Source organism: Hippocampus bargibanti, linkage group LG01 (genome assembly GCF_051943395.1).
Source record: "Hippocampus bargibanti isolate YZ-2025 linkage group LG01, ASM5194339v1, whole genome shotgun sequence".
Classification (NCBI taxonomy): Eukaryota; Metazoa; Chordata; class Actinopteri; order Syngnathiformes; family Syngnathidae; genus Hippocampus; species Hippocampus bargibanti.
The window spans coordinates 8,674,511-8,699,438 of NC_142734.1; the positions used below are offsets into that span (position 1 = coordinate 8,674,511).

The following is a 24,928-nucleotide window of genomic DNA, read 5'->3' on the forward strand; positions in this document are numbered from 1 at the left end:
AACTAAAAGATGCCTGTACGTGTAGACGATTGGAGTCTCGTGTTACGTGGCAACGGGTATATTCAACAGATCACCAGGCATCTGAATTGCATAAACTAATTTAAATGGAATGACACGGATTAATTTAGCAGGTCTTGGTAAATAGTAAGAAAAATGTCTCTACAATATCAAATGAAGTCTCAGAGATCCATTTTAGGAAACAATCTTAACTGGACTTTTCAATTCAGATCTTGTCCTTTGAATACTTGAGTCTGGTCTAGTTTATTTTAATTTTTTTCTTTAATAATGATTTTATTGTATGTGGGACAGAGCCTAGCAATAAGAAGCACTACTCTGTATCATGCAGTGGAGTTCCACACCACTTCATAAGCTTGTTAATGATCTCACTTTATGGTGGCTTGTCAAGGTGGATGATCACACATCTAGAGAGTAGTTTCTTTACCCGGTGGGGTCATCTCACCAACCCTAGAAACACTTGACAAAGAATTACTGTATTTTATATCGCTTTATATAGTGCTTTAACAACAGCTGAAGCTGTAACAAAGCGCTTAACATGGACAGCTATGATAGCTGAGAGCAAGGCCCAAAGTCAAGGCCCGCGGGCCAAATCCGGCCCGCCACATCATTTTTTTCGGCCCGCGAAAGCAAATCAAACTTGTTAAATTCCATGATGATTGCTAAAATCTGAGCCAAAATTTCATATTTTTGGGTGTCAACCACAATAAAAGTCATTATTCATGACTTCAGATTTGAAAACGAGTTATTCATTAATTTGCTGTGTGCTCTATATGTAATATAGAGCTAACAATATGTAATCCAATATATGTAATAAAATATGCATCAACGTTGGCAAATTTAGGTTTTTTGATTAACCAATGCGTGCTTATTGCGTGCCACATTTTCTAAAGAAAAAAAAGTCATCTGGCCGTTGCGTGGGTGCATGAGCGAAGTCGGGGGGGGGGGTGATTATATACCTGTGTAATGGATGGAATAATCAATAGAATAACCACTTCTAAAAAAGATATTTTCATGAAAGTGGATTCTGGAAAATCTAGTTGTTTTATAACATTTTGTTATGTGCCTAACCTCATAGCCACTTTGACACCAACTTCCCGGTGAAATGTACTACCAGTGCAGTGTGGAACCGTAGAGTTGTGCTTTTTCCATAGTACTGCCAGTGCGGCTCTGTGTATTGAGTTAATTTGATGTGCAGTGATGTCATCGCAGCAGCGGCAACTGCTTTTGACATCAGAGCCATTTGTAGTGACTCTTTAGTGCGAAACCTCACACTCCCCTACACACGATGGTGGTGTTCGACCCATTTCTACCTTGGAAAATGGCAAATTATCACCACCATGGCTGTAGATGACACGTAGGATTATTTTTCTGATTTGAGTTTTCAATTTACAGCAATGAAGTGGTGAGGTCATAATTTTTCACAAGACACAAAATTTGTAGTGGTGAACCCGCAAACGGATACAAAATAGGTCACCATGGATGGCCAGAGAGTAAAAGACAAGTCAAAATTTAAAAAAAGATGGAACAAGGGAATCAGCATAAATAATATTTTCCATGTCCTGTTCATTTTCCTTTTGGTCAGTGTTTATCTCACAAAGACGGGAGATGTTTACATTGACTTGGTTAAACACAGACAGCCTCGCATAGCTTTTGTTAATAATAAATAACTTAAACGGTGAGCCAGTGCTTCGATTCTGCAGAGTCTCACTGCTTTGTGAGAACCACCATTGTAATGTGTATAAACCACGGAAGAAAGGGGGGTCAATATAGTCCTGAGCCTGTGATACAAATGTGACTTTAAACTCCAGACCGAATATTTATGGTATGTTGAAACAGAGATGCAGACGAGGAGTTTTCAACTCACTCAACCCTCCAACAGCCAAAATGAAAATAAGCACACACAATATGCTTCGGTTCCCATGTGGTAAGAATACAGGACGCAACTGGAAAGAACAGCGGCAAAAAAGGGTGGGTGGGTATATGAAGTTGAGTACATAGTTTGATTTAGGATATAAGACCAGTTTAAAAAAATTAATACATTTAAAAAGCATGTTTTCCCCGGCCCGCGTGGGTTTTCTCCGGGTCCTCCGGTTTCCTCCCACACTCCAAAAACATGCATGGCAGGCAGATTGACCACTCCAAATTGTCCCTAGGTGTGAGTGTGAGAGTGACTGCTGTACGTCTTTGTGTGCCCTGTGATTGGCTGGCAACCAATTCAGGGTGTCCCCCGCCTCGTGCCCGAAGACAGCTGAGATAGGCTTCAGCACCCCCCGCGACCCTAATGAGGAATAAGCGGTACGGAAAATGGATGGATGGCTGGATGGATGGAAGCCCTTCCTTGATGAGAAAAAAGTTCAACAGCTGATTTTCCAGCATGTATTACGAACACAAGATGGCGCTGGTTTATCTGTTTCGCTGGGAAGGTATGTTTTTTTATATGCAGTGGAATACAGATGTGTGGTTCAATTCAAATTATTGTATTTTAACAGTAATTTCCTTGATTTGTCTGTCTGCCTTGCAGTTGACGTTAGCTCTCTATCACATGGTGAATCAAAGAGTCAGGTGAATTTGGAGAGCATATGCTAAATTTATGATTGGGCCTTCATGAAGTCTACCTGCTAACAAGTAACCATGAAGAAAAGCAGTTTGGTTGTTCCAAATTTCATAACAGCATCGCCCCCGGGCAGCAAAGGAGTACAATACTGTAGTTTTCCATGCATGTCAAATGATTCATACTTCACACGAGAATCCTAAACTGAAATTCAAAACCCAAACATTAGAGCTGTGTGGCAAATGTGCAAACATCGAGTCACTATGACAAAAAATATTCATATCCAAACCAGTAATTAACATGATGACACATTATTTCACTGACCCAATACAAAATAGTATTTGTGAAGTAAATGATGACTTCATTTTGAATGTAACCAGGTAAGATAAAAAAATTATCTAATATGATGCATTTCACAGATGGAGACATAATTGACGTTTAATTTTTGAACTATAGTAATCCCTTGCTACTTTCCGGTTCGATTATCGCGGCCTTTGATGCATCAGATTTTTTTCGAACCTAAAAAAAAGGCCGCAAATGGCCGCGAAAGTCACTACAGTACTGTAAAAAACAGTGGGTCACAGGGAGCAGCAAAGAGCATTCATTAGATTTATTGTTGTTATCTTTTAATTTATTCACCGATTTTGAGGCATTACTGTGCTGTAAATGCACAAAACCAAACATTAGTTCAGTAACCAAAAACATGGGTTTCATTTGACCACACCTAACAATGAGTCGACGATTAATGTAAACAAAATTTTCACCACTTTGTACATTGTACATTAATGTGTACATTAAACTGTAAACTCTACATTAATTGACTTGACTTTATTTTACATTAATGTGATGCCGCGCTGTCAAGGCTGGTTTTTCTTTTTTCATTTGTTTTCATGCTGACTTGGGCCGAAGCTGATTGGCCGAGAGACGACACTACTGGACAGCATTCAACCTACCTGAATGCTTATCCTTCCTCCTGTTCTCGCATCACGTTACTTCAGTATACGTACTGCACGTATTCACATATTTCCATTCGTACTTAATATGCCCCAAGCCCGGTTAAATACAGAGGGTTCAGTCAGGAAGGCCATCCGACGTAAAAGCTTAGCCAAAACAAACATGCGAATCAAACCTCTGAAGATCGAGGACAGTGATTTGCTGTGGCGAAGGGAAAAGCCGAAAGGAAAAGAAGACTTAATACGGCCTTCCGGCATTATTATTATTATTGTCAAATCCAATCCAATTATTATTATTATTATTATTATTATTATTATTATTATTATTATTATTTGTGTACCTGCAACTGGTATAGTATATATATTGTATGTTGATAGTGGACTGTTTATTTTATTGCATTACTTGTGACTACAAACATTGACTCTGCCCCTTTATGCATGTCCTGTACTGTGTTCCACTAAATTTGGCCTTATAACTTTTTTGTCGTACTCATACATATGTAAATTTACCAATACATGTAGGGTTCGCTACATCGCGGTTTTTCGTCTATCACGGATGGTCCCGTCCGTGTTAACCATGATAAAACGTGATTACTGTACATCATTCTGCATTTGGAGACAAAGTAGTGACCTGTCCTTTGTGACACACACTCTCTCGATGCATCCTAGGTCATCACACACACACACACACACACACACACACACACACACACACACACACACACACACACACACAGACAGCACACACACACACACACACACACACACACACACACACACACACACACAAACAAACACGCACACACTCATGCACGGTAAGGTATGATGCATGAATGACTCTGGGTTTAATCACCATAATCAACAAGTCAGATTTCCAATGTAACTGGAATCTATTCGCGGTGAAAGCGTTGAGGGCAGACCTCGGACCAGAAAAGTTCGACCTCATTGTGCTGCTTCTTTGAGTGATACAGTATCAGGTCTCCGGCACCAAGTTGGTGGGGTCAGAAACACGATTTGGGGGCGAAGTGGTGTCGATAAAAGCCCGCAGCTGTCCCGCTGACAGCTGGCAACAACAACACAAACATCCCCCCAAGCCCCTCCTAAAAAAAACGTTTCAGACGTGTAACAGGAGCCGCGAGACGACCCGGAATGAAAAGTTTGGAAACGCGACTTTAACACGTACGGTTGCTTACCAGTGGCTGAAAGTCCCTGCATCTTGCACAAAGTTGCTCGCCGGTCGTATCCTTTCCAATGAGAAAGTGGGCTCCAGGAGCGTCCAACTTGAACGAGCGTCTCTTTACCGTCCCCCTCGCAATCCTGTTACCGTTTCAAAAATAAATATTCATTTAAAAAAGATAAATAAAACCTTCACGCGATATGTACTCTTCGTGGCTTGATAGAGGATAAAAACGATTTTGACCGAGCGGTCTTTTTTCTTTTGTGTTTGCTAGTCTAGCGTGGCTCCTTCCTCCTCCCTCTCTACATAAAGAACTCTGTCCTGTCCTCCCCACTGCTGGAAACCAGAAAATGCGCGTGACTGAGACCAAGCGCGCTCACGCCAATCCCCATTCATTGTATTTGCCTTCACGCTCAAAGTATCATTCTGTGCTTTTTTAAGTGAAGTCAAGCATAGTCAAGTGTGGCCCTTGTGATTTTATTAAATGGTGCGATTATTTTACGTTAGACACCCTGCTAAGGGATTGACAAATCCAACTCTGCTATACAGTACTGTACAATCAAATTACTTACAACCAGCAGGCCTATATAGATTATGTTCTAACAGAAATGTAGACAAATGGACTTTTCCATAAACTCGCCATTACATACTTAAATGCTTTACAATACAATACAATACAATACAATACAATACAATACATATTGATTTATATAGTGCTTTAACAACAGCTGACGCTGTAACAAAGAGCTTAATATGGATAGCTATCATATACAATACAATACAATACATATTGGTTTATATCGCGCATTAACAACAGCAGAAGATGACTTCATACTTTATAAACACTAGTGACTAATATTCAAAGCAATGGCTCCAAATAAGAATTCTGATGAAGTCGGGGCATTGTTTTAGACGTAAAAAGACAATACTGCATAATACTAATTTCAAATCATGTTCAATTCATACTTGAGTACATGATATCCATCTGTCTATTATTTGAATTGATTTATTCCCACTAGGGTTACTTAAAATACACCACAAATATCATATATTTTATATACAAACTGATCAACATTATTTACTTTCGCAAATAATCATTACATTTTATGGCTGCAACACGTTCCATCAAAACTGACATGGTTATTGTTTTCTAATGTGTTACATCACCTTTTCTTTTAACAACATGCAATAAATGTTTTGGACAGTAATTGTTGAAGCTTCATAATCCTGTGACATTTTGAAGTGTTATTGATCAACTGTTTTTGTTTTACAAAATAATTTCAGTTGCACTTAGGGATGTAACACCCAACTGTATTGATTGTGGTTGGAATTTGGTTTTCCAAAGTCTTCTTGGCTTTTGTGTTGATATTCTTTACAAATAAATGTCATCGTTTATTTATTTATTTGTGGTGTATGTGTCGTGGGTGGCTGCCATTAAATACAGTAAAGTCTCGTTATATCGATATCGGATATATCGATAGTCCCGGTTATATCGATACTATTTCTATGCACGCACGGAGAAAATTACATGCAAACAGGGTCGGATATATCGATAGTCCCGGTTATATCGATATTTTTTCGGACTCCCTTGAATATCGATATAACGAGACTTTACTGTAAAATGATTTTTTTCTGAAACTTTTAATGATACGATACTGTACAACTGTACATTGCGGAACATTGTTCTTAATCTCCGTAACCGCTTTTGTACACAAAGAGGTGAACCTCGGCCCATCTTTGCTTGTGAATGACTCCGTCAGGAAACTCATTTTATACCTAATCAAGGCACCCACCTATTCCCATTTAGCCTGTTCACTTGTTGTTTCAAACAGGTGTTTGATGAGCCTTCCGCAACTTTTTACCAATCATTGTATTCTATTGTCATGACACAACTTCCCAACGTCATTGAAATTCAGTTTGTAAAAATATTCAAGCATGATTTCATAATAATAAGCAATCTGAATTAGTATTCAACCAGAGCATCAAATGCACATACCAAGGATGAAGTTTGTTTCTTACCTAAAATCCTGCTACGTGTAGAGTTCAGCATCAATGATGACATACCAACAGATTGGTGAGTAAACATTCCCGTTCAGAATAAAAACATACTTCTATAGCATACTAAAGTAGAAATAAATACTCCCACAAACATGGGCCATTTGTCATTGTGCTCACACACAAAAAATAATATTTCAGAACCACTGACTGAGGATGACTTTTGATGTCAATTACAGATCTGCCTCAATAGCTTGTGGGGAAGCCATTTGTGAGAAAACCTGTGAATGTCAAATTTAACAAGCTCCTTGCCTGCTATGTGCTGCTTTGCAATCAGCTGAGCGAGTCTTTTCCTTTATGAGTCATAAACAAGTAATGGTAAGTCATGCACTTCATAGAATGAATGTAAAGTAGCTGGTAGAATCACTCCCAGGCTTCAGTGGTAATTTGGATTGGATTGGATTTGGATTGGATTTGCCTTTATTAGTCTTTCAGTGGAGAAATTTACATTTCACAGCAGCAAAGTTATGAAAGAAATGAAAGTAGAAAAGCAAAACACAGGAGCTGCTGGAAAGGCAGCCACTCTCGCGGCGCCGTCTTGAAGCATTGAAGAACAAAAAAAAAAACTAAATAACATGACACAACAAAGACACAGAGAGACATCCATTCTTAAGCACTTTCTGTATCCTCTTTGTTAAATAAAGCAGTTCCAGATGAAAGAGGAGAGGATCAAAGCGTCTTTCCACCAGTGGATCAGGGACATCATGGTGGAATGTGCACGTCGACTACAAGCTAAATGTTGAAAGCAAACACGCAGGTGTCGCATCCATTGACGAAAAGAGATTGTCTCACATCTCCTGTCCCCCATAAATCAGCCTCAACTCCATCCTGCGACAGTTCCATATACGCATCGGCGCTCTGCGCTGACGCTCCTTCCCTCTTATCGCGGGCTCCTCAAGCCATGCATCCATCCAGCCGCAGACTGTCCAACAGCACCGACCTTCCACTGAACAAAGCGGGGCCGTGAAGATGCTGCCCATTACAGGCGCAAAAAAAGCACAATGGCCCCTTTGGTGTCCAGCGATGATAGTCGAATGGCACCGACATTCCTCCCATTCAAAAGCAGCACTGGCATATTCATGCTGCCGAAAAGGCGCAACCGCTCAGCACAGTCTCCTCCCCGATGAATGTCATGGTCAAAAATGCTGAAAACAATCCGTATCCGTTGCACACAACGCACAACAACACAAAGTGACAAAAGAAAACACAAAAACCACAAAAAAAGCAACGCTCATCAGAGCACTTGACGGCTGCCTACTTGGGCGCCATCTTGGACTCCTTTGAATTTGATGATATTGATGATATTTGAGCGCAGAAACCAAATTACTTCCATCCTTTGAAATTAACATGATGACATAATACTATAGCAAGGTCAAGTTTTGTTTGGAACATACAAAATTAGGAACGCAGCAGTAAATCGAGGTGCACATATACTGGTGACAAACAACCACCAGTGCTTCATCAATCTATCGCGTGTGTTTTGAGCATGAAAGGAAATTAGTGCTAGAAGAAACCCCTTTTGGGGAGACTATAAATGGGTCAAACTCATGAGCTATCAGATTTCGTTATAGGCATTCTTTTACAATATGTCGCTTAAGTAAATTCAATATTCTTAGAATGGTGAGAATTTACTATTGAATATGGCAAAAATTGCAGATGCCTGCAATTATAAATTGTACAACTGGGACAGTTGATAGCTGAAAGATTGCATTGAATGAACAGTTTCCTACCGTGTGAAGTGTTTTTTTTTTCACAAATGACTTCCATGGCCTACTTTTGTCATGTTCTTTATCCACTATTGTGGCTGCCACGATTTATGTCTCCATTGCAGGATGAAAGTGTGCCATATCTTTCAAGATATCCACAGATTTAAAACTACAAATTAGTGGTGACCAAAAGTTAGACTCCAAAATATAAATCAATCTTTTAGATTTTATTTTCATAGGCCAAGCACGAACCTTGTAAAATTCGATCCTACAGCAGATCCCCGGGACGAGAGCATGACGGCCCATTTGCAGCCATTCATTGACACACATACAGTACTCTAATTGGCAACCCGTGACTGCCATGTTTCCCAAAAGAAAGAGGACAGTTGGAAATGAACTCCACTTATATCTCTGCAAAGTCTGAAAGACTAAGGTCTGTGTGAATGTGTCTGACAAGTTTCAGTCATATGCGGTATGTGCAAGTCACAAATCACAACCTTCAAGAGTGTATGTCCATCTTGACCTTTGATCAGTGATGTTCCTTTTGCTCTATCATCTTTCAACACATCACAGCCAGAGTCATAACAAAGCGGCAAAAACAAATGTAAGCTACTCATGCGTGGTTCACTACAAAGTTTAAAATAACTAAAACGAATGTACCGCCACCCCATCACGAACTGGAGAAACCAGAGAAATAAGGCAATCATACAGAGAGAAGTGAGAGCTAACTACAATTAAGTCAATAAAGGCACTTATAAATCAAATGTATTATTATTATTATTATTATTATTATTATTATTATTATTATTATTAGTATTAGTAGTAGTAGTAGTAGTAGTAGTAGTAGTAGTAGTAGTAGTAGTATTATTATTATTATTATTATTATTATTATTATTATTATTATTATTATTATTAGTAGTAGTAGTAGTAGTAGTAGTAGTAGTAGTAGTAGTATTGCCTCAACATTGGTAAGTATGACGTGAGCTACCTGTTTTTTTCACATTTCAAATCCTCCATGTTGCGGAAAACACACAGACCTGAGACATTTGTAGGCAATGATTTTCTTTTCGAGGTGTTATTATTATTATTATTATTATTATTATTATTATTATTATTATTATTATTATTATTATTATTATTATTATTATTATTATTATTATTATTATTATTATTATTATTGCCTCAACATTGGTAAGTATGACGTGAGCTACCTGTTTTTTCACATTTCAAATCCTCCATGTTGCGGAAAACACACAGACCTAAGACATTTGTAGACATTGATTTTCTTTTCGAGGTGTTATTATTATTATTATTATTGCCTCAACATTGGTAAGTATGACGTGAGCTTGTTGCGTCACACGTGTGTATGATTTTGAAGTGCGCCTTTCAACCCTTTCATGTCTTTCATTTCCTTGATCTCCTTGATGTGCGTCTCACCCTGACGCATAGCACACGCTTGAAAATGGTATAAAAGGAGCCGTCAGGGTGAGACGGAGAAGGAGATCAAGGAACTGAAAGACATGAAAGGGTTGAAAGGCGCACTTCAAAATCATACACACGTGTGACGCAACAAGCTACCTATTTTTTTTTTCACATTTCAAATCGTCCATGTTGCGGAAAACTCACAGACCTGAGACATTTGTAGGCATTGATTTTCTGTTCGAGGTGTTATTATTATTATTATTATTATTATTATTATTATTATTATTATTATTATTATTATTATTATTATTATTATTATTATTGCCTCAACATTGGTAAGTATGACGCGAGCTACCTGTTTTTTTCACATTTCAAATCCTCCATGTAGCGGAAAACACAGACCTGGGACATTTGTAGGCATTGATTTTCTTTTCGAGGTTTGGAGAAGCGTCCTACTGTTTGAATCAACACGACTGTGGGACGTCTGGAGAAAAGGGGGTTGGTAATATGCAATGTAGCCCAGATGTAATTGGTAAATACTCTAGCTCAGTAGCTGATATAGTACAGTATTGTAATAGGTTCAGGTTTATTATAATTTTATTATCGTTTTGTAACTTTTTTATTTTGTAACGTTTGTGCCATCTTGTCTCGAGTCATCACATTCAAAGTGACTGCAGTGATTGGAGATTTTAAAAAAACTCAAGTGAGTTGATGCTGAATCACATCATAAGGCTGAGCTCACAGCCCCCATTGGTCATGGATTTGTTTTCACCATCAATGGTCTTATTCCTGCTCCGGTGGCTCTCTTGTGAAATGTGCATGTGTGTGCGTGTTCTCAGGAGAGCCACGTGACAGTGTGTCCTGCTTCAGATCAGCTGATCGTGGCTCATTGCTCCTTAGGCTCCACATGAATTGATCACATGGCTGATGATGGATGATAAAGATGCCCCTTTGTAGGCACAAACTCTCTGAGCAAATCGAACCTTGACATTGAAGCTCAACAAAAACTGTTTTAGAGCGACACCAAATGGTCCTTTTTAAGAATGCTTACCATGTCTGATGTGAAACAGCTGTTCCACTGAGTGACTCCGCCCAGAACAGAACGGAGCCGTGGGAGCAGTCCCACTGACCCACATTTTGTCTGCCAGGCCCGCCGAGTGAGAGAACCACGCAGGGGTTACTAAGAGAGGCCGCTCTGTTAAAAATAATAACATAAAATAAAATAAAAGATGGCATGTATTGGATGCACTTACTCTAAAAGTGATTTCTTGGTGTGACACATTGCTTATTTTTCATGGTAAGTAAAGATCCCAACGGGGACACAAGATATGTAGGTAAAACAAACAAACAAAAGTGACACCGTTTTCTTATGCTCTAAAACAGGGGTGTCACACATTTTCAGCATGGTAGCTCCACTTTTGAAATGACCAAGCCAAAATGACCTACCCGTTATATTTACAGTATTGAGAAATATGTTGAGGATTCTTGCAACTTATGTTGATGTATAACCTCACATGTTGAACAACACAACATAATTGTGGACATTTTTGCCATTATCTGAGTTCACTCGAACTGGCAGACGAGACAAACGCACTTTGAAAATGTAATCGTGAAAAAAAGTCATATTCCCATTCCGTATGAAACTGATACTTTTTCTAGCTCACCCACTCATTTATATACCCTATATTACTATATTAAGAGAAAAAAACAAGCGAAAAATTAGGATGTCGCGAACGACTAGCTTTTTAACTTTGCAACGGTCAGGGGAGTTGTTAGCACGCACATATAATGAGATGTCATCTGATTGGTTGGCCGGTGTATGAATTAAGTGAAGCGATGGCTGATAGGCTAACGTCGAGCTTCTTTTCCCCCCAGAAAACTCAACTTTAATTGTACGTGTAGTGTGAGTTCATGACAATGTCACCTCACCTTGGTCATGCGATCTACCAATAGTACATTGGAAATCGACTGGTCGATCGCGATCGACGTAATGATTTATTGGTTTCTTTTTGAGTCCATCTTAATATTTTGTATTAGTTTTGCTCACGCCCCCCATTTGTAAATCCAAACGTTGCTTTCTGTCAGCGAGAGCATCCCTTTTTTAAGAGCGTTTGGTTTTTTGTTTGCACTTAATGAAAACTGTCATTAGAGCTCGACGATCACTTTGAAAAAAATGAGAACTGGTCTCCAGAGTCGGGACAGGAAGTGGCGGGGGCACTAAAGGTCAGAGGAAATTCACTGTGATTAGATATGTGGGTTGTGTCCCCAGAGGGTTGCAAAGGAAAGAAGGAAAATGGGGAAGGGGTAACAGTACAGTCTGAAGACTGGGAAGTGGTTCTGGGAGTGTCGTTGTGCATTGTATGAAATGTGATCCTGAAGCCTTTCGCAGCTGGGAAACTCTCCTGTGCATGTCGTCCATCTGGGAGTGCTCAACGCACACTTCCCTGGTTAACCCTGCATCTGCTGCTGTTGTGGAGGAGCGACTTCACACCGCACAAAAAGACAAGTGACACGCTCTGCGACTTAAGTCACATTTATTGATTTTAGGCAGCATGACTACCTTTACACAGTTTGGACGATGTCCCAGCCAGAAAACAAACCAAACACTTTAACTGGGTTAGTTCAGCAGTAATACATCAGATTCATCACATCATTCGTCTCAATTTAGTTTCGTAATTGTCCAACACCATAAAAAGTATGACCTGTTTTGTTTTCATTGCTGTGTAAAGGTCCCATAGCCGATAAACATGCATATGACATTTACTTGTAATCAAGACCACTGATCATAATGCACATTATTGATAAGAATACAGTACTGCATGACAAGTCAAATAAATATGAACACACAAATGAAGTTGTTTTTTCAATACTGAAAACACAATATGACAATATAAAGTTAGCACAGCTACCGGTAGTTTAAATACCACAATGCCGTCACTTACAGCAAACAGAAAACTGTGTTTTCTTTAAAATTCAACAGTATCAGAATTGCACTTTGTTTTTCTTGTTAGCTTCACTTCCATATTTTTAATTTTAATGCCTCAACAAACGAGCACTGGCTACCATGGCACTATTCACGCTTGTTGATGCTAATTTTGTTTTCTGTTTCCTGAAAGCAAATTGCTTAACAATGCGGAAGGAAAAAAAAGATTCAAAAATGAAAAATAAAAAACATAAAAATAAGATCAAATGCAATCTCTGCACATTTTCTTCCAATAATACTATCGTTATACCATGACCTCCACCAAACAACGCTTGTCGTTTCCAAATAATACGCTCGGCAACACAAACACACTAAAGAGCCATTGGTTCGACAACAGGAGGCCTAAGGGACTTTTGGTTTTTAAAAGAAAGCATTTCGTTAATACCCCTGAATTTATTGAGAGGATCACTGACCTGTAGAATTCAATACAATCTTAAAATTCATTCAGCTAATTCTAAAACTATCTTCATAGACATGCAGTCAGGGGAACAATTCCCTTTTGCGCTTATTGCTGCTCGTAGTCATTTGAACTCCCAAAACCCTAAAAAAAGATGTGTCTAAAATTCCCCCTTGAAAAAATGAAAGGCACTACTGGTAAGAAACAAAGATGGAAAAGAAGCAAAAAAGATTTCTCAGCCCAACTGACACCTTTTGCAATTGGAGCTTGTTTTGTCAGACCTTAAAAAGTTGTACCAAGATTTGGCACGATAAACCAAGAGAGAATGAAACAATTCCAATTTGGAATTTCATTGTGGCTTTTGCAGAGAATTCTGAAGGTCAGTGATCCCATTTCAGTGGAGCGCTCTCGGTAAGAAGCTTGGGAAAGTTCTATCGCTCAAATTTTCCCAAGACACAGCTTACCCGTTCAAGTGAGAGCATTGTCAAGTTTCATTGAGTTATTTTGAACTATTCCTAGGAATAATAAATACAAGAAAAACCCCAGAATCAGATCACCCTGGATTTTTGTATCAAATATGGCAGTAGAACGAACATATAGATAAAAAAACACAACATATGAATGAAATACAGTATAGCAACTTTAAAGAATGAGAAAATGATCTGTAACTCCTTTAGGATTAGGCAAAATTCGTAGCTCTGTGGTTTGTGGAGTAAACTTTTGTTGAGTACATAGTTTGTGGGACACGCATAAAGTCATAACTTGAATTCATATTATCCTATACTCAATAGCTCACAAACCAGAGTACTACACCACACTTTCCTGAAGGTTAATCATAATCTGTTAAAGTTCTATATAATGAAAGTGCACAGAGTAAAAACAAACTAAAATAAAAACATAAAAAACATTAACAAAATTAAAAATACAAAAAAGCATCTTCTGTTTTGACACTAGTGGACAGGATTAGCCAATCAATTCAAAAGGCCTGAAGAAACACTCGAAAATATTCCACTTGTATTTTGTCAATTAAGTGGGAATAGTATAAAAGATTGAGGACAACAGCGTTCATTATCACAACCAAGCCAGTAAGTTTTTTTACTTCAAAACAATTTGCTTAGCTTGTTGTTAATTTATCAGTAAATTGGGGACAATAAGGTCACCTTTATTTCGTTCTTCATTTTATGTGAAAAAGCAGGAAAGCCATTTTCCACATTTGCCAAATATTTTGTTGAATTGCCCATCAACGTTTGTCACCTTGAAATTTTAAGTCCACCCAACTTTTTTTTTATTTACACATACAGATGGGATGATGCTTTCTTGTACACAAATGTAATGTATTTGACATGCGGGACATTTTATATGATTGCGACGGAAAGTTGGAGCGGTAGGAGGTAGGACAAGCTAATCGGGTGACAAAATGGATGCAGATTTAGGAAGGTAAAGGTCCTCGTCAGCTTTGACTGAGCTTTTGCAGATCAAAATGAGCTTCTCCCTCAGGAAATGCCATCATGGTCTCATCAACAACTAGCTTGTTGTCCTCTACTTCTCCCCCATCGCTGTCATATACGTGATATGCGTGAATAGTCAACAGAAGAGTGACGGGCCTCCAAGGAGGTTTGTTAATTTACAACCCGCCGCCACACCCCATCCATCTCCATGCTGTGAGCGGTTTCTTAACTGGTGCTCACACGAGCAGGGTTGACGCGACACTGACATTGCGAGAAGAATAAATACTGCAGCAGGATCCTGCAAGATCACTCACCTGAACGAGATTGTGTTAAGAATATATAATTTCATTTATATCGGTAGAAAAAAATCCACATTTTTTTTGCTTAATCTTGCAGGAATCCCTCGCATCAACCCTGCTTTTAAGAATCATAAAGCTAAAGTTTCTATGATCCACAAGCAGTACTTTGAGTATTAAACATAAGACAGTCATATATTTGTCTTTTTTTTTTTGCTAATGGTGCAACTTAAGTTTAGTGAGAGGTTAAAGCTATTCTGACTACTAAGACTTCGATTCGTCCTCGCACACCAAACGTAGTTAAATGTTTCACTTGAACACAATTCGGTAACATACACTCACACACACAAGCTCCAAAGGGTTAAACGCAACCTCAATTGACGCAAATCCTAAATTGTACTCTAAGGTTGACCTTGCTGGCAATCTAAAATGCTCTTGAAGGTCAAAGAGGAGAAGCACACAGACAACGGAGGACGGGAGAGTTTGACATCACCAGACAAATATATCAAGTGTTTGTTTTGTCAGGCACTTTTGCCGTGTGGTTTGTCAATTTGTGCTCTATTAGGATTGAAAATCATGATTTAGTTCCAACCTTTATCGTGGCTCGGTTCACAATGAATATACAGTCAAGTCTCGTTATATCGATATCGGATATATCGATAGTCCCGGTTATATCGATACTATTTTTATGCACGCACGGAGAAAATTACATGCAAACAGGGTCGGATATATCGATAGTCCCGGTTATATCGATATTTTTTCGGACTCCCTTGAATATCGATATAACGAGACTTTACTGTATATATTTTTGCCAGTAGGTTGAACCTGAGGCACCTACGTTGAAGCGCACTTATTTTACTTTTGGAGATAGATTTGTCAAATATCCAGTCTCCCTCCTCGAATGGCTCTGAAAAAAAATCCTTTGCAACACAAATCGGTCAAAGCGAGGAGACCCCTCTATGTTTCAGCGTACACATAACTCCTCACTGACAATGTAATACACGAGTTGATCATATACCTCGGCAACAGGAAAAGCACTTAAAAAGCTCATACGGCTGGCAAAGCCATGCGTTTCTATTGTGCGTGCGCCAGACTGCTGCACTAGAGCCACAGCTTGAACTTGAAAAGCGATCCTAAAATAATCAACAGCGGCGGTCACAGGTGCTCCTTTTAGCTCCCGTTGTAAAAAAATAGCAGATTTTCATATATTGTATCAATTTAAACAGCACCCCGATCAAACTGCAGGGTGAGATTGCATATTTTGTGTTCAATCTTCTTGTAAACATTTATCGTAACGGTGCTCAATTTAACTACTGTTGTTGTAAGGAGCACCCGTGGCGCTGGATGTCATCTTTGGACATCCTCCAGCTCAATGCATCATACGTCAAGTGTTGCCGGGCAACAAACGCAATCAGAAGACTGAAGCACAAACGCCATCTTCTGCTTCCTATGCACAGCACCGAGACTATGGAAAGAAAAGACACTCCCGTGTATCAATAAGTTGCCTGACCATCATCAGGGTTTCACAATTCTTGTTTTGTCTACTACGGTCCAAATTTCAAGTGCATACTATACACACACCTGTGCACCGGCAAGCCTTGACACTAGCACACAGAAGCAGATGGTTAATCACACGGTAGTCCCTAAAGGAGCAACCAGGGAGCAAAGCGAGCAAGTGGTTTTTTTTTAACACTATGGCAGGGAAGGTCTGGCTCTCAGACCCCCCCTTTCCGTCTGTACAAAGCGGTTTCTTGCCGACTCTGCAACCCGCTTCAGTCACAGTAGATCTTATACTTCTCGCTGCAGAAGACCGCGGGGCCTCCCAAGAGGCCGCTGGGCATGGCGTTGACGTACTCGGGTTGGCCGGAGCCGGCGCAGGTGAGGCCCTGGCTTACGTTGGCATGGCCGACAGCGCCTGCTGAGACTTTGACGCGCGTTTTTGAACGCATGCCGTTGCCCGTGCGCCGCATCTGCTCGTGGTCGAACTCCAGGTCTTCAAGGCGCTGCGTCAGGGCCAGCTTCTGCTGGATGGCCATCCTCAGGAGGGAATTGAGGGTCTTCTTTTCATCCTCTGCTGCAGCTAGCTGTCTCTGCATGGCTTCCAACTGAGTGACATATTCGTCACAACTGGGGGTGAAAATAAACAGAACATTTTTAACTTGGAGCACATCGTGTGACATTCATTTAAACCTTGTCCCTCTAAAGCTACGAATATGCCAGAACAGTGTAATAACAGTTAAATCCAAGAGACTTCTCCATTCGACTTTGGCTAGCATGAAAATGTGCTTTAATTTCCTCTACTTGTTAAAGTGTAAAGATACACACGTACGCGCACCCACGCTCACGCAAAACAAATTTGGCAAGGGGGTGTCCCTTGCCAGATGTGTTTCATGCTACCAGCAGGGGATGCTATTGGACCTCTAACTGTATGCAGACAATGTCTTGTCCAACGCCTTCCAAAAAAATCGAACAAAGACGAACAAACTGCAAAAAAAGTCAACTTCACTGAGTGCACTAGCCATGGCTTCACAAATCATCTTAAATTTTTGAACAAGTGAGATCCTACTCCTGTCACAGTTTTACCATCTCTGTGCAAAATAACTATACCACATGAGAAATGCATGCATGCTGCCCTGTGGTCATGCCATCCATCGCCTGCTGCAAGTTGAGGTGTGTCGCTGAAAAAAATGAAGATGTGACAGTGACACACTCATTGACAGAGAAATCTGCTGACAAAGAAATCAAAATGACATTCCTTGGAGGACAGCTCACCTCCCTTGAGGGAAGAGTCTTCTATCCTCCAATGTCTAAGTCACATTTCTAATATTCCAGTTTCTCCCACATGTAGTGTTTTTATTTCTTTAACTCATTCACTGCCATTCATGAATTTATTCAGGAATTGAAAATATGACAGAGTGCAATTCCCCATTTTCTTCGGGTTTTGTTTTTCTCCCGGTTGGGTGCCGATAAAGCACTGGCTATAGCCTCTGACAATGTTTTTCCTTTCCACAAGGGGAAGCATTTCCCTTTTTTCCATGTTAGCGCTTTGTTCCAGCTTCAGCTATTGTTAACCAATATATAAACCATATGTATTTCATTGTCTCCTCTTTCATCTATAACGGTTTCATGTCATAAAGAGGGTACAGCAAGTGCTGAAGAATGAATGACTGCGTCTTCGTGTTGTCATATTATTTGTTATTCCGTATTTTTACTTCAAGATGGCGCCGCCAGAGTGGCTGCCTTTCCAGCAGCTCCTGTATTTTGTTATTCTACTTCTTTCTTTCCTTTCCGCTTCCTTTCATAACTTTGCTGCGGTCAAATGTACATTTGTCCACTGCGAGATGAATAAAGGTACAACCGATCCAATTGTATGTATAAACCATATGTACAGTATGTATTGCATTATATATTGGACAGCCACCCTCATTTCAAGCTCATATAACTCCAGACCCATATAATTTAGGAATTAACCCTATTTCCGATGAAAGGAGAGAGACTAAGGTTTCTTACGCTGCATTGAATGTTTATGTAGTCCTAAAACTACTGTGTACAATTCTCCTTTGTGCAATTCAAGTAGCAATAACAAAAACCCTAGCACTAGAATGGACACATTTTTGCACATCATCTGGGAGTGAATGCGTTAAATGCATTTTGATTCTGCCATGTTATCCATCATAAGTATTATACTCTTTCCCAGTTAATTTAAGAAGTTTTGTATACCGGTAATTCTTTTTTTAACCTATTTGCAGGCCAAATACATTTCTAAAATGCATCCCAAATGGAGTCGTAGTGAAGTCAAGTTATTGTCCTAAGAAGTATTATGTATGTATGTATACAAAGGACACCATTGTTTAAAATATCCCAAGGGCACAATCTCAAAACAGTGACACCATGTACAGATGTTTTGCTGCATGCGTGTTACACGTGCTAAGAGAGTGTGAGCCCGGACAAACATAACCTTCACCCCGCCCTAGTGTGTGCAGTTTGATTCCCAGTGGGACATAGACACACAGACAAAAGGGATCAGTCGTGGTTCATTAAACCCACCATGATGGTGGGAGGGCGTACGAGTCGCCTTAAAGCTGGGCGGGGGCTAAGAGGGGTTTTCCCGAGAAAACAAACCGAGAAGTTTGTTCTTGGGACTGCTTGGATACAATAGAAGCGTTTCTGTGCTGGTGATGGGGTGAGAGGCATAATGCCGGACGAAAGGCTGTCAAATAGTGATTACATTTACAACTTGCAACTTTTCTACATCTGGTGGTGACAATTACATGATCCTTCAACTATTGCATCATTCACGCAGTCACAATTCACAATTATTGAGAACACACACACACACACACACGCACACACGCACGCACGCACGCACGCACGCACGCACGCACGCACGCACGCACGCACACACACACACACACACACACACACACACACACACACACACACACACACACACACACACACACACACACACACACACACACACACACACACACACACACACACACACAGCTGTTGTATTGTCTGGAACTCGATTGGTCACGGCCGGTTGGCTATCCATCAAAAAGAAGGGTAGGAGAGGAGATTTAATTGAATGATGAAGAGGGGACAACAGCTAACAAAGGGGCAGCAGGTCCGGTGAGGTTGATGAGGAAAAGTCTATCAGGCTAATGACTGGGCTGTTAACTCATTCACTGCCATTCACAAATTTATTTGGGAATTGAAAATATGACGAAGAGCGCCATTCCTGAATTTGTTCGGGTTTTGTTTTTTCATGCTTCGGTGCCGATAAAGCACTTTATTCTGTTCCACAAGGGGCAGCATTTCCCTTTTTTTCCATGTTGGTGCTTTGTTCCAGCTTCAGTTGTTGTTAAAACACTACATAAAGTAATAACTATGTATTGCATTGTATTTTGGACAGCTGCCCTCATTTGGGGCCCAGATAACTCCAGACCCATATGATTTAGGAATTAACTCTTTTTTTTTTTAATGAAAGAAGAGAGTCTAAAGTTTCTAACGCTGTATTGAATGTTTATGTAGTCCTAAAATTCAATATTCTGTGGGTCCTGGAATTCAAGTGACAATGACAAAAACCCTGGCACTGGAGTGGACACATTTTTGCACATTGTCTGGCAGTCAATGAGTTAATCAGATAGAGCCTGCAATAGGCACTCGTATTTTGAATGTGAAGGGGCAAGAGCTAACATAACTTCATAAGCTGCAACTGGATAGACCCAAAAAAAAACATACCCATATAACGGAACATCCAGACTCTAACCTTTGAATCGGACTGCAGTATGAAAACACGCATGCACACACACACACACACGCACGCACGCACGCATGCACAATTCTCCTTTGTGCACCAATCAAACCGTCACACTTCCCCTCCCCAGGAATCCGCCATCACAGGAACTAACATGGTGGTGGGCACAGAAGAAAACACCATGTGAAGGACTCTTTCCTCCCTTTCTTCTTCAGGATACGTGAGAAGCGGGTGCTTCGTAGTGACGAAGGAGATGCGGGTGGGTACATCAAGGGAAGGGAGTGTGGGAAAACAGCAGTCCCTCACACAGTCTCCCAATCGAACCTTCTGCTGTATAGGACTGAATTTACATACCAATATAAGGATCCCATAAACCCAGCATAATTCATGCAGAGGAAACAGAAAGCTGACAGAACCGAATGCTGGCAGATTTTGTTATCAATGGAGCCGTTTTGGAAGCAAAAACACATGATGAAGAACAACAAGAGCGCGATTCACCATCTCGTTCCAGCATTCCATAGAAAACCCGCGGCCATGTTATTCTGAGCAGTGCCAAAGTGACACCAGTATTTGACAGTTACGGACTGGGGAATTGTCCAAGTTGAATCCTCGCACACTAAAAGGAAGCCAACCCTTTGTTGTAGCACCCCCGGCTCCCTTTGCTCGGGTGTGAATTGAAAAGCAGCCATGAATTTGGAACAGAAAGCTTTGCAGGACAACTGAGCAAGACTCATGCAGGAAAAAAACCTCTTACAGAGAATAAGTAAACTCAAATGCTCACACACCAGAGGATATCTGCATGTATTTGTGATGTCAAAACAAAAACCTTCTTTTAAACTCATTCACTGCCAGACATGTGCAAAAAATGTGTCCACTCCAGTGCTAGGGTTTTTGTCATTGTCACTCAAATTTCAGGACCCAAAGAATATTGAGTTTTAGGGCTACGTAAACATTAAATGCAGCGCAAGAAACCTTAGACTCTTGGCCAGCGCTTTATCAGTACTCAAGCGAGCAAAAAAAAACCTAATTTGGGAATGGCGGTCTATGTCATATTTTAAATTTCCAAATAAATTTGTGAATGGCAGTGAATGAGTTAATAAATTCAAAATCAAAATTAAAAATGGAAAAATAATCAGAGTCAAGGGGTGAATGCGTAATCCACACCAGACTAAAAAAAAACGATTCCACATATGACCTTTGACCGGCGTGTCTTCGGGGTATAGAAGGAAGGATTAGTGATAGCATTAGACCACCAAACCCCTCTTTTGACACACAGAACAACAACAACAAAACAACAACAAAAATGTCTCACACACAAACACACACTAACAATGTACTCGAGTGGCATGTACTGTACATGTAAAATCATCAACAGATTAGACACCTTTGTTTGTTCTTCATACCTCTATATGTATGGCTTATTTAGTGACAAAAATTTTAGGCAACTACACGTTGAATCGTCACCATGACACGTTCAATGTGTGCAACACAAGTGCTGGAATGCATTTTCCAAGAACAGTCGGTTCTGGCAAGTTTCTCACCGTGTGGCAAACATAGCTCGAAGGGAGGAAAAAGTGGCCGCATCCTCCTTCAGGGTTTTCAGCTCATTCCTCAATTTCATCATGGTCTCAGTCACCATCGCCTTCTCGTTTTCGTACTTGCTCTTGAGGTTGGCCAGAGCAACTTCAGCAGTCTGTAGGCACGAACAATGCGGGACAACGTTAGCAAGGTGGCTAAATAAGAAGGACTATGAACTTCAGAGACTTTCATGTCTCTGTTCTGTCTAAACTAGACACATTTTAAAAGCACAACTGCATATACAATTCGGTTTCTTTATGCAACTGACACCAAAGGACTCTGTCCCCACCCATGTTTGCTGTCGACCATATCACGTTTGCTCAACAGCTGAAAAGCCTTGAAATAGCTGATCCACCCCCATCTTCAAGGCAAACTGACAACTGTTTGGGATGTCATATCGACAAGGGATATCCACAGTGGGCAAAAGACAAACTGACCTGCTTGTTAGCCTTCAGAACAGTCCTCAGAGTAGCAATCTGTTCCCTTTTTGTGCTGAGGAGAGATTTCAGTTTGAGGATCTCCTCCATGCAGGCCTCTTTGTCCTTGTCGGCTACGGCGCCGAGCTCCAGAGAGGCCACCCTCTGGCGCGACAGCTCTGTGGTGCGGTCCACGGCCAGCTGCAGGTGCTTGATCTGGTCTCTTATGATAGCCACCAGATTGTAGATGTTCATAGGCTCACGGCGGTGGTCAGACACAGGAGAGGCCACGGATGGAGCGACATCATTAAGCTCCATTTTAACAGGCTCTGGGAAGAGGCCCTTGGTGAGGAGGATGGGAGAACGTCGGCCGCGGCCTTCGGGACTGCTACGTCCTGCCTTGCCCTCTTTGTAGAAGTCGAGCATCACGCGGTTGGGGGTCTCGTTGTTGCACATGCACACGTGGTTGTAGAGAGTCGCCAATTCTTCGCTGAATGTGACCAGCTCATCCTGAGCCACACTCAGGCTGCCTTGAGATTCGCCTGCCATGTCACTCACCTGGAAGCAAAAAAATGAGCATGAACGGACTTCATGCTGACTTTCAAGTAGGGTGTTGGAACAAACGTACCTTGCGCAACTCCTTCTCCAGCTTGGCCTTCTCGTCCTTCTCGAAACCTCTTGTCTTTTCCAGAGTGGATAGCTTCTCTCCGAGTGTAGTGACATCATTCTCCAGACGGGTTCGCTCCTCTTCATAACGGGACTGACAGGCCTGGTACTCTGCTTTTAGAGTCTTCAGCTCCTCCTTCACCTCCCCAGCTTCTGAAACGGCAACCTAACAAAAGGCAAAAAGATCTTGGTAACTAAATTTGCCCTGATATTGTTCTTTCTACACCGTTCAAATCCGAGAAAGCCCCTAACCTTGTACTTGCACTCCAGGATCTCTGGGCCATTGATGTCCACCTCATAGTAGTCTCCATCGTCATTGCTGTCACGTTCTTTCTCATTCTCCAGAGCAGACTGGCGCTCCTTGCTGGCCTGAAGCTTGCGGATGGCATTAAGGTTCTCTGTAAGACGGTTCACCTTCTCCTGGTGCTCTGACAGAGCGCCATTGGCCTGCTCAAGTTGTTTCTGGGAGTCTTGCAGAGTAGACACCAGGTTGATCTTCTCACGCTCAATCTGAGAGATGACCAAAGTATAGTGAAAGATGTTTAAATACCCAGCTGACAGGCAAAAGGCAAACTACATACTGGACTGGAAGCCTGTCAATCACAGGACTTGAAGGACAACCGACGTCACTTTTTTGTTTCCTAACTGACATCAGAAAAACGTTTTATAGCATCTAAAATGCCCAAAACACGCACTATGATATTTTTATTCAAATGCAAAACATCAATAAAAACGACTGAGTGTCCAAAATCTGCAAAAAATTGAGCTGCGAATTGGGCATTTTCAGAAAGCCCCGCCCCCAGTTCGTGAGCTCACGCCAAGACGTCTTGCATTGCTGGAGAATCAAAACAATGGCTTCAGATTTGGAGAATATGCTTTCTTGTTACACATCCAGTTATGAATATGATTCAAATAGTTCTGAAGAGAAAAGCATACATGTTTGCAATCGATTAAAGAATTTATTCCGTGACATTTTGAGGTATCTGGAGGGATAGGTAGCACCCAAAAAAGGCAGAAGATGGCGACAAAGCCGTGTAGGGAATTAGTCAGCCCGTATCTACAGGCTGATAAATTCCTTCCATGGAGCTTGGTCTTCTGGCGGATTTTTGGTGCAACACGAGGTTTTCAGACCAAACAAGTACAGCAAAATACATTGACGTGATGGAAGGACTGCTACAATATGTCTTTTTTTTTTCGGTCAGGGGCGTTCCTTCAGTGACGTCACGTACGGACTCGTCAAAAACAAGACTTCCGGAATATTCAGTGCGAGTCTTAAAACCTAAAATATAGCTATATGCGGTGGAATCTTTGTAAAATACGCTCAGTAGAAGTCATTTGAAGCGATTTTACAAATTATGGACACAACTTGTCTGGTGGCGTCGGTTGTCCTTTAAAGGAGTCCTGACGTCATGTCACGGAAGGAACGCCACTGACCGAGAAAGGACACACTGTAGCAGTCCTTTCATCACCTCAATGTAGTTTGCGGTACTTTGTTTGGTCTGAAGACTTCGTGTTGATCCGTGTTGATGGCGATATTAGAAGGATAACACAGAAATAACGCGATGGTGAATCGTTGTGTGTTGCACCGAGCAACTATTTGATATTCACTGACAAGAATTCCCAGGATAAAAATCAGCCCACTTCCACAGAGCTTTGTCGCCAACTTCTGCATTATTTGGGTGCTACACTTCTCTCCAGATGCCTCAAAATGACACAGAATAAATTCTTTAATCGATTGCAAACATGGATGCTTTCCTCTTCAGAACTATTTGAATCATATTCATAACTGGAGGAGTAACAAGAAAGCATCTTCTATGAATCTGAAGCCATTGTTTTTGTTCTCGAGCAAAGCAAGACGTCTTGGCGTGACACCACGAAAAAGGTGGTGGGACCTTCTGAAACTGACCACTTCCGGTTTCAATTTGAAGTAGTTTTTCGACACTTTAAGTCATTTTTATTGATGTTTTGCATTTGACTAAAAATATCATCCTGCGTGTTT

At 40.8% G+C, this 24,928-nt stretch overlaps 2 protein-coding genes across 3 annotated transcripts in view; both read right to left on the reverse strand.

The window, feature by feature from the left end:
- fgd (faciogenital dysplasia) overlaps positions 1–5,006 on the reverse strand; it is a 45,069-nt gene extending 40,063 nt beyond the window's left edge. Inside the window, exon 1 of one of the 2 annotated variants that reach the window (XM_088994314.1) lies at positions 4,716–5,006. In XM_088994314.1, coding sequence (XP_088850440.1) covers positions 4,716–4,737 — 22 coding nt within the window. In that variant the 5' untranslated portion in view covers positions 4,738–5,006. The remainder of the gene's footprint in view (positions 1–4,715) is intronic. The other variant, XM_088994322.1, reaches the window with a different exon arrangement.
- Positions 5,007–12,399: 7,393 nt separating this feature from the next.
- The window catches only part of LOC148902981 (protein bicaudal D homolog 2-like), a 37,979-nt gene continuing 25,450 nt past the window's right edge, over positions 12,400–24,928 (reverse strand). The window contains exons 6-10 of the mRNA XM_088994335.1: positions 23,182–23,439; positions 22,892–23,095; positions 22,285–22,821; positions 21,811–21,962; positions 12,400–17,133 (exon numbers count right to left, since the gene is read on the reverse strand). Coding sequence (XP_088850461.1) covers positions 16,779–17,133; positions 21,811–21,962; positions 22,285–22,821; positions 22,892–23,095; positions 23,182–23,439 — 1,506 coding nt within the window. The 3' untranslated portion in view covers positions 12,400–16,778. The remainder of the gene's footprint in view (positions 17,134–21,810; positions 21,963–22,284; positions 22,822–22,891; positions 23,096–23,181; positions 23,440–24,928) is intronic.